This window comes from Echinops telfairi, unplaced genomic scaffold (genome assembly GCF_000313985.2).
Source record: "Echinops telfairi isolate 266 unplaced genomic scaffold, ASM31398v2 ScPeMD7_2186;HRSCAF=2738, whole genome shotgun sequence".
Lineage (NCBI taxonomy): Eukaryota > Metazoa > Chordata > Mammalia > Afrosoricida > Tenrecidae > Echinops > Echinops telfairi.
Genome location: NW_022106084.1, coordinates 6,938,742 through 6,952,307, shown reverse-complemented (window position 1 = coordinate 6,952,307; position 13,566 = coordinate 6,938,742). Strand labels below are relative to the sequence as shown.

Below are 13,566 nucleotides of genomic sequence, written 5' to 3'. Positions count from 1 at the left end.
GAGGAGAGGAGAGGAGAGGAGAGGAGAGGAGGGAAGCAGAGAAAGTCTCTGAACCATTTGTCTGAATGGTGAGACTGAGCTCCTCTCTCTACAGAGAACAATATGCTGTGCCAGGATACACTGGTAGGCCCCAGGCTAGCGACTCAGGTACAACCACAGCTTACCACACTTAAGTTACTCTTTCTTTCTGAGAAACACCTTCTTTTCTGTCAGTAGAAAGTTCATGTTCAAGTTTTGAAAATTATTATGTGTTTGTTTTCCTAAGAGCGGCTTTCAATTTTTTCTCTTTTTAACCATTCCTAAGAATCTGTAATAGGAAAGGTTCCAGAAAGTGCTTGGTTTATTGCATAAGATGGAAGTTCGCGAATGCACTTTTATATTCAGATTTTGAACTAATTCTTAACCATTATTTTTCTGTTGTGCTTTTCAGAGTTAATAAAAACATATTAACCATCAGAATGAGAACCACTTAAAACCCACTAAGAAAGCTACTATATCAAGAAAATAGAAAATAATAAGTGTTGCTGAAGATATGGAGAGCCTGTATGCATTGCTGCTGGGAATGTAAATTGGTCCAGCTACTTAGGGAAAAGTTTGGTCCCTGAAAAAGTTGAACATAAAGATATTACATGATCCAGTAATTCCACTCCTAGCTATGTAATCAAAAGAATTAGAAACATGGATTCATAAAGATATTTACTAACCAATGTTTATTTCATAGCACTATTACGGTATTCATAATACCCTTAAGGTGGAAATGACTCACCTGTCCATCAAGAAGTGGATAAATACAATGTAGTATACTTAGAAAGCAAAACATTATTCAGCTATTAAGAGAAATGAAGCACTAGTATATACAACATGAATGAACCTAAGATCACTAAGTTAAATGATAAAAGCCAGGGACAAAAGTCAAATATTTATGCCTTCTGTTTTTAATATATATATAATAATATTATCAGAGAGGAGGAAAAGGGAGACAGATACAGTTCAATGGGTATGGAGCATTTGGAGTGATCAAAATGTTTAGGAAACAAGGGTAATGAATGCACAACTTTGTGAATGTAGTTAATGCCACTGAATTAAAAAATTACTAAAATGGCAAACTTTGTTGAAGAGAAATATTTTATATTATAAATTTTTAAATGCACACACATATTAATAAGACTACAAAGAGGCCAGGGATGGGGTGAGGGCAGGGAGAGGGGATGCATGGAAAATTAAGGAGGGGCCTTCTGCCGGTGGATGCCACGAGGCAGCATCAAGCGTCCTCCCCACCCCCCACTGCCATCATGTCAAAATCAGAGTCTAGTCTCCAAAAAAGTCCAAACTTCTACAAAAACTCTTCATCAGAGGGTTGATATGAGAGTCTGTGGAGCCATTTTGAGCAACGGGGATGCTCACAGACTGTGTGGTAATGAGCAATCCAAACACCGAATGCTCCAGAGCCACTGGGTTTGGCACTTACTCTACTCTGGAGGAGGGGGACGCAGCTATGAAGGCGAGGCCACCAAGGAAGAGTTGTGAAACCAAAGTAAGCTGTCTCACGAGAAGATGCTCAAAGACTGGGTGCCCACTGAACTATGAAAAAAGATCTGTGTCGGTAACATCAAAAACGACACTGAAGAGCACCACCTATGAGATTATTTTAAGCAATATAGGAAAATTGCGGCAGTGGCAACAAGAGAGACTTTGCTTTTGTGACTTTTGATGACCATGACTCCATAGATGAGATTGTCAATCAGAAACACCACACTGTGAATGGCTACTGTGATGTAAGGAAACCCAAAGCAAGAGATGGTCAGTGCCTCTTCCAGCCAAAGAGGTCAAAATGGTTCTGGAAACTTCAGGTGGCCAAGGAGGTGATTTTGGTGGGAATGAAGACTTTGGTCGGGATGGAAACTTCAGCGGATATGGTGGCAGAGGGATGGTTATAATGGATTTGGTAGTGATGGTGATTATAGGGGCAGCGGCCCTGGTTACTCTGGAGAAAACAGAGGCTATGGAAGTGGTAGACAAGGTTATAGAAGCCAGGTCAGTGACTTTGGCAGTGGTAGTGGAAGCAATTTTGGAAGTGGCGGAAGCTACAATGAATCTGGCAATTACAACAATCAATCTTCCCATTTTAGGCTGATAAAGAAAGGAAACTTTGGAGGCAGAGGGGTGAAGGTCAATACTTTGGCAAACCACGAAACCAAGTTGGCTATGGTGGCTCAAGCAGTAGCAGTAGTTATGGCAGAAGATTTTAATGACTACCAGGGAACAAAGCTTAGCAGGAGAGGAGAGTCAGAGAAGTGACAGAGAAGCTAAGGGTTACAACAGATTTGTGAATGCAGCCAACTACATTTGTGGCAAGGCCCCCCAGCTACAAAGAAGGAATGTTTTAGACAATACTCATTTATATGGGCAAAAGAACTTGAGGGCTGTGTTTGTGACTAATTGAGTAACAGGTCGTTTTAGTTTCTGTTCTGTGGAAAGTGTAAAGCAGTCCGACAAAGGATTTGGTGTCGTTTTCTTTCCCTTTTTTCTCCCTCACCCATGCTGTTGATTGCTAAATGTAATAGTCTGATCATGACGCTGAATAAAATGTATTTTTAAACGTGCTGTGTAAAGTTAGTCTACTCTTAAGCCCTCTTGATAAACTACCCCAACAGTGTGACGCGTACAACTTCTTCAGGGTGATTTGAAATATAAATAACCTTAGAAGACAGCTTAGGGGCAGAGAGGCCATTTTCAGAAACTTTGGTTGTAGCTGAACTGATCATTACTGATACGTAGCCTGGAGTTCATCATTAAAAATGGTCACCAAAGCAAGTTAACAGAGTATATTTGGTTAGAAAAAATGGTGTTGGTGCATCCTATGTAATATATCTAAATTGAATAATTATTGAAGATAAAATTATAGATGGAGTTTTAACATAGGTACCATCCATTATCATGTGCAATCAATAATTTAATCTTGGGGGGAAAAGACAATTATGGAGGGAGGGGAGATGGGAAGAAAGAAAATTAGAACCACATTTATGGGGCTTTGAAGTGATACTAATACTGACTTAACTAATGAGACGAACTGTGTAACTATACAGAATGGGCTTTTCTTTAAAAAACTAAGAGTTAAAAAGTTTTAAAAGGGTATATGCTCATAGACCCTAACAAACCCTCCAGATTCCTTACCCCTCCGATTAAACACTGGTCTGAGTGACTATAAAAGGAGGAAAAGTGAAATCTGAAGTGGACTTGGATTCTTCAACGACATGTAAGTGCATCTCAAACAAACAAACATAGACAGAAAAGAAGTCATAAACAACACTACCTGGCTTGAGTGCCTTTTCCAAGCCTTTGTAGTAGGCCCAGTTCTCAGGATTTCTCTCTTGTAATCCTCTATAAACATCAGCAGCATCTTCCAAACGACATAACTGCAATAGAAGTTCTCCTGATGGAGGGGAAAATTTAAATTAACTATTTATTTAAAACAAAAACAAAACAAAACAAAAAACACCTTCTAATAATTTTACTTTTTCATTATAAATGAAGGTAGGGAGTTAAGTAGATTTGGTAACTTACTGCACTTCTTAATTTCCTTTAAGATCACTCTTTACTCTTATTATCCACTTTTCTTTTGAAGTTCACATTATTTAGGAATATCATCTTCCTATTTACCCAGATATGTGTCCAACTCCAGACCACTTTCCCAAGTTCACTGAGCACAGTATCTCCAAACATCATCTGATGTTGTCAGACGCCTTGAGCAGACGCCAACTCACAGCAACCCTATTGGACGGATGGGAATTGATTGCTCCAGTTTCCTAAGCTGTGGATCTTTACGGGAGCAAAGTGCCAAGGTTGTTCTCCCAGGGAGCACTGGCAAATGTGAACTACCAACCAGCCTTTCTGATACCAGCACAGTATTTGACCACTGTGACAATACGGCTTCTCATGCCATCACCCAGTCTTCCACTGAGTCCTGGGGGTGCTATGAATTAGGCCTTGGGCCGAAAGCCACAGATAAGCAATTGAAACCCACTGGCCATTACAGATTTACAGGACCAGACCTTATCGAGGGTCACTGTGAGTCAGAATTAACTCAATTAGTTAGTCGACAATTATTCCTGCCATCATAAGGGCACCCTCAACATCCAAATGAATGACCCATCCCATAGCCTAACCTAAGATTCCTTCGTCAGTTACATGACTCTGCTCTAACAGCTGATAATCATGGCCACATTTTAAAAGACGACAGTCTTCGAACAGTCTTGACTCCCAACCATCAAGCAGGGATCCTGCTTTAGGCTTAACTGTCTTGCCTTCTCTCATTAATCCTACCCTTCCACCTTAGATAAAACTCCATTCCCTTTTCTTCAGGTCTATCAGAAAGCTATAAACTTGCTGCTTGGCTTTCTCGGATTCCATTATTGATTACACCACTAAAAACATTGGTAGTCCTAGGTATTCATATCAATCCCAAACCTAGCTCCCGTTTGCTCCATATATCCTCTCATGGAAGGGAGAAACAAATGGGCAAGGGGCATGCACTGATTTCACTAGCAATAGATGCACTTCGACCACTCTCAAGAGTCTTAAACATAGGTCAGGAATCCTTTTCTTTATCCTTCATGGGCATCCATTCACCAAAGCTATTGTTTAAAAACCACTACTTCATTCTAGCACACTTTAACTCTTATCAGACAATTGAGCCCTTTCAAAACCAAACTCACTGCCATCTAGTCAGTTCTGACTTATAGTCACCCTTCAAGACAGACTAGAACTGCTCCTGTGGATTTCCAAAGACTATATAGGCCTCATAAGTCTCATGCAATGTAGCTGGTGGTTTTGAACTGCTGAGCTTGTAGCTAGCAGCACAAACCACTATGTCACCAAGGTTCCCGCACTGTGTGTCAAAGACTCTTTCAAATGTTTTACATGTGTTCACTAGTTCAAGAGTCACATTTCTACAACACAGGCTATTATTATTGTCCTCATTTAAAGCACAAGGAGCTTGGGATGACTTGTACAGCATAGTCTGGATAGTGCCTGGGCTAGGGTATAAAGCAGAAGAGCTTGTATTCCTAACCTCTGTACCAGCGGTTCTCAACTAGGGCAATTTTGCCACCCAAGGGACATGTAACAATATCTGGAGGCATCTCTAGTTGTCATAGCTCATTCTGGGGATAGGGTGGGGGGTGGGGGAATGGACTGTACTGCTATCCAATAATAGATAGAGGCAAAAGACTGCTATAGCAGTCTATCCTCGGAAGAGTTTTGTGGCTCAAATTGTCAACTGTGTTCTATGCAAAAGCCTACTTCACTGAGAACATTTTCATAAATTCTACCTTTTCTCCCATACACAATCTAATACACACTTTCAGTTCTTTCCCTGATCTCCACCTTGTTGTGTGTGGGAAGACTTGGAAATTTAAGAATTAACAATAAAATACCTTGCCTAACTGTGCCTACTCACTCACTATAAAGCTCACAAGTAATTCTGACTTCTGGTTGCGAAGTAAACCAAGGAGGGGCAACCTGCCCTTGGGGAAAACGCTCAACAATACTTACATAGTGCCTCCCCCACCTCCCATGGGAGAATCTGACCTGGATTGTTCCTAATCATACATTTTTGACCCAGTTTCTATTCAACTGTTGGTGACCCTGGACTCATACTACAGGCCACCTGGATTTTAGGTCTTGTCTTTTAGTGGTGTATATACATGAGAAGTATCTGATTTGGAAAATCCACTAAGTAAACCACACTTTACCTTAAACACACCTGTTGCATATTAAAGAAACTGAAGTTCGTTTTGTGTGCACTGCTCTTTGTGTAGATTTTGCTATGGACAGCTTTGGCTTTGTGAATGAGCACTAATGAGCGTTTTACCTTGTGTCCAACTTTCATAGTTTCTTAATGCTTTCAGTCACATTAGCTTCTAATCTGTACAAGTGAATATTTCATATATTTTAGTCTAATGAGTACTCCTATATTTATTTTCCTTTTTTCGATAGTGTTTAACACTTTATGCCATTGGCTAAATTAATATTATTATTAGAAATTATTGGTGCGCTGGTGATTTTTAGAATTAGCAAATGTTCCAGAGGTTATTTGTATTGTTTCTCAAGAAACTGATAATACTGCCTCCAAAGTACACTAGGGATATATGTAAACCGTCAATATACAAATGAACCTTGAGTTCCTACTTAATTGTAAACTGTAATCTAAGAACAACTTGTTATTAGAATGTGGTCCTTGCTCACTATTTGTCCTCAGGAAGAGATCACTGAAGAGTACCACGGAAAGGAATCAGATGGTGCTAGCTATCAGGAAGAATAGTGACTAGGACCTTAAAGCAAGCACCATCGAAGTGAAGTGTCAGCTAAATCCAAAAAGAAGCACACCAGCCAGTATGATCAAAGAATTACTAGTATGGTCAACAGTGAGCCCCAAATCCATTTGCTGAGTCCCCTTCTCAGATTAGGCCTCTCCACTGGGCAACTCAGATCACTAATCAGGGCTGTGATTAGTCTTGTCCTTGAAGTACATTGGAAAGTAGATTACTGCATAGTTAGGGTAAATTTTAATAACTTACCATTTGACACATTTTAATCTTGCTCAAGTTTTTTTATTTTCTGAATCGTTGGCATTGAGGTTTTCCTTTTTTCGTTCTGTTGGGTTTTTTTAGGGGATTGTGTATTGATATGATATTCCTTTTATGAAACTAAAGATAGGTAAATCTAGAGACAGTAACTAGAGTAATATATTTTGGGGGTTATGGCAGAGGAGGTTAGGGGGGATGGATACAAGAATGATGAAATGGGTACAAGAATGAAGAAAATCCTTTAAAATTGATTATGGTGATAATTGTACAACTCTTTTTAATATATATGAACCAATAAATTGCATGGTATGGGAATTATCTGTGAATAAAACTATTTAAAAATTAACAACTTTTTTTTTTAAACAACTATTTTTTTGTGTAACTATGCCAACTTACTCAGGATAGAGCGCCTAAGTAAGCCGGGACATCCTAGTTTCTTCTCCCTGTCACAAAACCACTGCAATGTCTGTATTTATGGAGACCCCATGAGTCTACGATCAGTTCCTTTTCCCCAACACTATGCTTAATATCCAATACGTTATAGACACTCAAAACCTACATATACGTTTTAATTACCTGGTGGCCTTGCATCTTGTTTCACTGAACAAATGGAAACAGGAGAGACTCTCTATAAACACCCAGTATATCTATATACCCAATTGCCTATTTATATATTCTTTTTTTGAAACCTATATTCTTATCTAAGATAATTCTTGAACTTTCAAATAGCTTATACTCCCTCTGCTATCTCTAATTTTCAATGTCTTGTGGAGCATTTGAAATAAGCACAAAAACAAGTTGTAAAAATGTTCTTTTGATCAACCATCCATTTAATCTACGACCCTATTTCTGCTTCCCATTGTAGCCAGACTTGTAAGAGTCATTTTTCTCTCTTTATTTCCTCTACTCTTATCCTCACTTAAACCTGTAAGGTTGGGTCATACCACCCTGCATCCAAATTGCTCAGAAAATACTCTTGTTAAAGTCACCAATGATTTCCAAATTGCTAAACTCCATTGGTCAATTGAGTCTTTAACTAACTTGACCTACCTGCCATTCTTTTTACTTCCAAGTTATTGAGAATATCATATGTAACAATATACATAAGAGCACTTTGAAAATTCTCTTGTATTTCTAAAGAAACTGTAGCTTAATCCTTGCCTTTAATCATATAGCTAGTTGGTAGCCAGTGGGCAGCTCTTGCCAGTCTTGGGATCTTTCCATTAAGTCAGAAATCTTGATCACAGCTGAGCTGCAGGATCCCTAGACTCCCACATTTTCTGGTCAACTTATGACACTCGGTTGAAATTTTATTTCACAAACAAGTTATAACACTAGGCACACAGATATAACATCTTCCAAGGATTAAACTTCAAAAGGAGCGAAAGAAATGTGTAACCAGTAAGTACAAGTCTACAGGTCAGTAAAGGCAAAACATTTCAGATGGTTACTCTTACATATTACTTGTCTTTCTGATAGTTATTCTTTAATAATTACTACCTCGGATGTAAGAACTATGTATAAAGCTCACTTGTGTTTTAGTTCTCTATCCACCCCTCTTATCTTAATCTATACAAGTAAACCTAAAATTCTGGTTTCCTTTCCTCTCAGAATTAATTTTCTATGGACACAAAAACATTCAGAGAAAACTATAAAGGATATCTTAGGGAAGTTCTAGACTATATTTAGAAAAGAATGATTTGCCAGTACTTTTTTAAAATTTTTTTTTTAGTTCTTATTGATTTTATTTTATTTTTCTTTATAATCATTTTATTAGGGGCTCATACAACTCATCACAATCCATACATACATCAATTTTGTAAAGCGCATTTGTACATTCATTGCCCTCATCATTCTCAAAACATTTCCTCTCCACTTAAGTTTATAAATTGTTATTTTGTCATATCTCGCCCTGTCCGACGTCTCCCTCCATTCACTCCTTGTTTGTCCGTCCCCCAGGGAGGAGGTCACATATAGTTTCTTGTAATCAGTTCCCTCTTTCCTACCCATTCTCCCTCTACCCTCCCAGTATCACCACTCACACCACTGGTCCTGTAGGGATCATCCATCCTGGATTCCCTGTATTTCCAGTTCCCATCTATCTGTACCAGTGTACATCCTCTGGTCTAGCAAGACTTGCAAGGTAGAATTCGCGTCATGATAGTGGGAGCGGGGAGGAAACATTTAGGAAGGAACTAGAGGAAAGTTGTATTTTTCATCATTGCTACATCACACACCAGTACTTTTAACTGACAAGAAATTTTGACTTAAAAAGATTAACATATATACTCGAGTATAAGCAGAGTTTTTCAGCACATTTTCAATGCAGTTTTTGTCATAAAATTAGGTGTCTTGGCTGATATTCGGGTTGGCTTACACTCGAGTATATACGGTATGTAAAAAATTCAATATTCTGCCTAAATTAAGCTTAAAATTAAGCTATCATTTCCTTTATTTTCAGTCAGCAATATTTTATTTACCGCAATTATATTCTCCTATGTCAATGAGTTGATATCAGCTCAATAACAACAATATCCATCTTTTCAATGTGTATGTATCTACTCGAATATCAGCCAACCCGAATATCAGTCGAGGCACCTAATTTTACCACAAAAACTGCATTAAAAATGTGCTAAATGGTCTGGCCACATCACACTGGGGCAAGGCACCGAGGGCATGCAGCAGAGCAGCAGGGGGAGCAGAGTGAGGAAACCCCCGGGGAATACTTATAACAGACTTGGGAGACAGAACGTGGTACCCTATCAGACTCGACTGGAAAACATTCATAAAGGGCAACAAGCAGATCTTGAACTATTTATAGGCTTTTCCATTTTTGTCAGTGGCTTTCTTTTTGCTATTGTTATTTTGTTCTTGCTTTCTGCTGCTTTGTTATTGTTTTGTTGGTTTTGACTTCCTTTGTTGTATTATTTGGCTTTGACTGGTTTTTACACTTATTAATGTATCTGCATGTCTATCTAGATAAGATAGGCGGGATAAACAATTCAGAGATGAAAAGAACAGGACCAATGGTTCCGGGAGGATATGGGAGAAGGGGAGGTAGGAGAAAGAAAAAGGGGACCAACGCAGGGACAATGGAATAACAAACAAGTGAACTAAAATCAATGGAAGAAAGGCTATAAGATGCCTACTGGGGCTCATTCAAGGGCAATGTAGCAGTGAGGAATAACTAAATCCGAATAAAGGCCAAACATGATGGTGGGACAAGAGGGAAGTAAAAAGGAAATAGAGAATCAGGAGGAAAAGGACATTTATAGAGGCCTAAATACAGGCATGTACATATGTAAATATATATAATGCGAGGGGAATAGAACTATGTACACATATCTATATGTTAAGAATTAAGGTTGCAGATGGACATTGGGCCTCGACTCAAGTACTCCCTTAACACAAGAACCCTTTGTTCTAACAATCCGGCATTCTGTGGTGCTCACCTTCCAGACACAATTGCTGAAGACAAAATGGGTGCATAAGCAAATGTGGTGAAGAAAGCTGCCCAGCTATCAAAAGATATATGTCTGAGGTCATAAAGGCTTGAAGATAAACAAGCAGCCATTTAGCTCAGAAGCAACAAAGCCCACATGGAAGAAGAACACTAGCCTGTGTGATCAAGAGGTGTCGATGGGATCAGGTATCAGACATCTAAGACCCAGAATAAAACCATACTCAAGGTGAATGGGGGTGCAGGAGTGGAGGTGTGGTAATAAGTGGACACCCAATGCCCATCTGTAGACAACTGGACATCCCTTCACAGAGTAGTCAGAGGAAAGAGATGAGCCAGTCAGGGTGCAGTATAGCACCGATGAAACACACAACTTTCCTCTAACTCTTTGGTGCTTCCTTCCCCCCACTATCGTAACGTCAGTTCTAACTCACAAATCAGATTAGACGAGAGCATGCACACTGCTACAAATAAGAGCCCACAACACAGGGAATCCAGGATAGATAAACCCCCCAGGGACAACAAGGAGAGTAGAGATACCAGGAGGATTAGAGGAGGGTAGAGGGAAAAAAGGGGAATTGACCACAAGGATCAACTAGAACCCCCTCCCAGGGGGACGAATAACAGAAAAGTGGGTGAGGGGCGACAGAGGATGATGTAAGATATGGAAAAAATAACCTATAACTTATCAAGGGTTCATGAGGGAGGGCAGGTGGGGGAGGGAGGGGAAAGAAATGGGAAGCTGATATCAGGGGCTCAAGTGGGAAGAGAATGCTTCGAAAATAATGATGGCAGCATATGAGCAAATGTGCTTGACACAATGGAGGAATGTATGGATTGTGATAAGAGATGTAAGAGCCCCCAGTAAAAGTATTTTTTTTTAATGTGCTGAAAAACTCGGCTTATACACGAGTATATATGGTATTTTCACAGTGAGAGCATGAGTAAAAAATAAAATTTTAACACCAAAAATGTCTAATATATGAAACTGTCATGAGCAACACAATGATTTTTCAGGCCTTCTCTTTGTTATAACTACATATTATAATAACTGGCATTCTTAATAAATTACCTTTGGTTTCTTCTACAGCAAGTTTATCACAAATTTGCTTTTCATAAGTACAAAGATGTTCCAGGGCTTCTCTATACAGGCCTGCTTCCCGGAGAACTTGATTCTGATATAAAAGTAATTCACTATATTCATAATCCACTTTATCAGGGGACGTCTGTATATAGATATAAAGGGATACTAAGAGTAAGAATTTTACTTTATTAGAAAATTGGATACACTTGCAAAAACATACAAGTTAAAGGATATCAAGTGACTCATAAAATTGAATTTAAAACATCTAAATATCTGTCTGTGGAGAAACAAAACAAATAATGACAATATCAGCTCATAAAACTTGATGACTAAAGTAAGAATCAAAGAATCAGAAAGTCCTCACATATCCTGAATGAGCAAATGGAAGATAAGGGAAACTCGTGCTTAGCAGTAAAATGCCAAACAATAAATCTAGAAGGAAAAGCAATGTCAGAAAATTACCATTTTACAGTGATCATAGTAGTAATCGATTCATACCACATAAATAAATGAATGAATGAATGTCTAAATAAGTGCTCTTTTAACTCCAAATACTTTCAGTATTTTATGAGTTATCTCCTTACTTATTAACTAGAAAGGAAAAAAAATCTGCAATTTACAATAAAGAAACCTAGCAGTCAGCACCTTAACCAAGTGATCAAATGGAACAGACATCAGATGCCTCTTGATATGATGAACCAGTGAAAGGTGCTCAACATCACCACTTCTGTGGTTTTTTCCCCACCAACAATGTAAAATTATAATAATGAGTAAACATCACACAAATACAAATTGTAGGACTACTATAAAAGCAATGACCAAAGATATTAATATTGTGAGATACAAAAAATTCTTCTATATTGTTGTATATTAAAAGAGATAAGAAAAATTATAAACACAAAGTAGGGTTCTGAAATAAAGAAAAAAAATAACAACCATACTGATAGAGCATGGTTGTTACAAAAACAAACAACATTGACAGAGGTGACAACAGTAAAGTTATTTCAGAGGAAATATACAATGAAGTATTTGGAGTTAAAAGAAAAGGTGTACACAATTACTCTCAAATACATAAAGAAGAAAATTTGGATAAAATCTAAAGGAAATGGGTCAAATAATAGCAGTTGGTTGTTTTAGTGAACTCCTATATTAAGTTCTTTATACTTTTTTTGCAATTTTCCTGTTTGAAACTATTTCAAAATTAAAAATGAGCAAGTCTTTACACACAATCTATTAGCTATAACTAAAATCAGATCTATTGAAAGCACTTTTGGATATTACCTGCTGTGTTTTCCTAAATTCCTCTAAAATCTTTGCTGCCATCTCATAATCTTCTAATAAATGGTAGGCAATAGCATAGCCAATCCACGATGCTCTCTGTGCCGGTCGAAGCTGAAGTAATTGATACCTCGTTTCCTTTAACGGAACATACCGAAAATATAAATAAAGGAACAACATCCCTTTTACGTAAGTTTAGTTACACACTCGTTAAGAAGATGGCATTAATTTACCCCCACAACACCAAAGGTTTCATAACACAATACAGAAAAGAGTTTAAATTAAATATCTATATTGTATATTTATAGTCTAATAAATAATTTGGTAAGTACAATGAAGCCTCCAAGCTATTCTTATGTTTGTAAAAAACTTAGTGTTCTTTACTTTCTGACACATTTATGCTAAAAATTAATATAGGATAGAAAATACAGTATCAAGGGAAAAAAACTAATCAAAAGTTCTCCACGAAAATATAATTTAAAAAATTATAAAGTACCCACCTACTTAGAGTTAACATATAGAGAAAACAAGTCAGCATGTACTACATGTAAAAAATAAATATGAAAAAGGGGCTAAATATATTCAATGGGGTTAAAAGTAAAGCTACAAAGACAGAAACATATTTGTCTATGAACACATATAAGGAACTGCGAAATTTGTTTTCTTGAAAAATATAGTAAAGGTTTTATTTACATGTAAAGCCATACAAAATTACTGACCATTTGAAGAGTAAACCAAACCAAAGTTACTTTCATCAAGTTGATTCCAATGCAGGGACCCTGTAAGATACTGTAGAACTGCCCCTGTGGGTTGCTGAGGTTCTACATATTTCTAAGAGCAGAATGCCTCACCTTTTTCTCCCAGAATGGCTTATAGTTTTGAACCACGACCATGTGGTTAGCAGCCCAATGTGTAAACCCACTATGCCATCAAAGATCCTACTTGAGGAGCATCCATGCTAATTTTCATTGAATAGATTATATCAGTTCAAAATAGTAAACCAGATTTGTCTTATATGGTAAAATAATTTTTAAAGTCTCATCATAAACAGAATCACCATAAGGATATTTTTAAAAGAACAGTCACATTCCTTAAAAAATGTAAAATATATTTTGAGTTACTCTAGAAGTTCTTACTCTAGAGCAGTGGTTCTCACC

The 13,566-nt window shown here is 37.7% G+C and overlaps 1 protein-coding gene across 1 annotated transcript in view; it reads right to left on the bottom strand.

The window, feature by feature from the left end:
• NAA15 (N-alpha-acetyltransferase 15, NatA auxiliary subunit) overlaps positions 1-13,566 on the bottom strand; it is an 88,625-nt gene that overhangs the window by 36,281 nt on the left and 38,778 nt on the right. The window contains exons 5-7 of the mRNA XM_013007110.2: positions 12,413-12,597; positions 11,120-11,273; positions 3,314-3,433 (exon numbers count right to left, since the gene is read on the bottom strand). Coding sequence (XP_012862564.1) covers positions 3,314-3,433; positions 11,120-11,273; positions 12,413-12,597 — 459 coding nt within the window. The remainder of the gene's footprint in view (positions 1-3,313; positions 3,434-11,119; positions 11,274-12,412; positions 12,598-13,566) is intronic.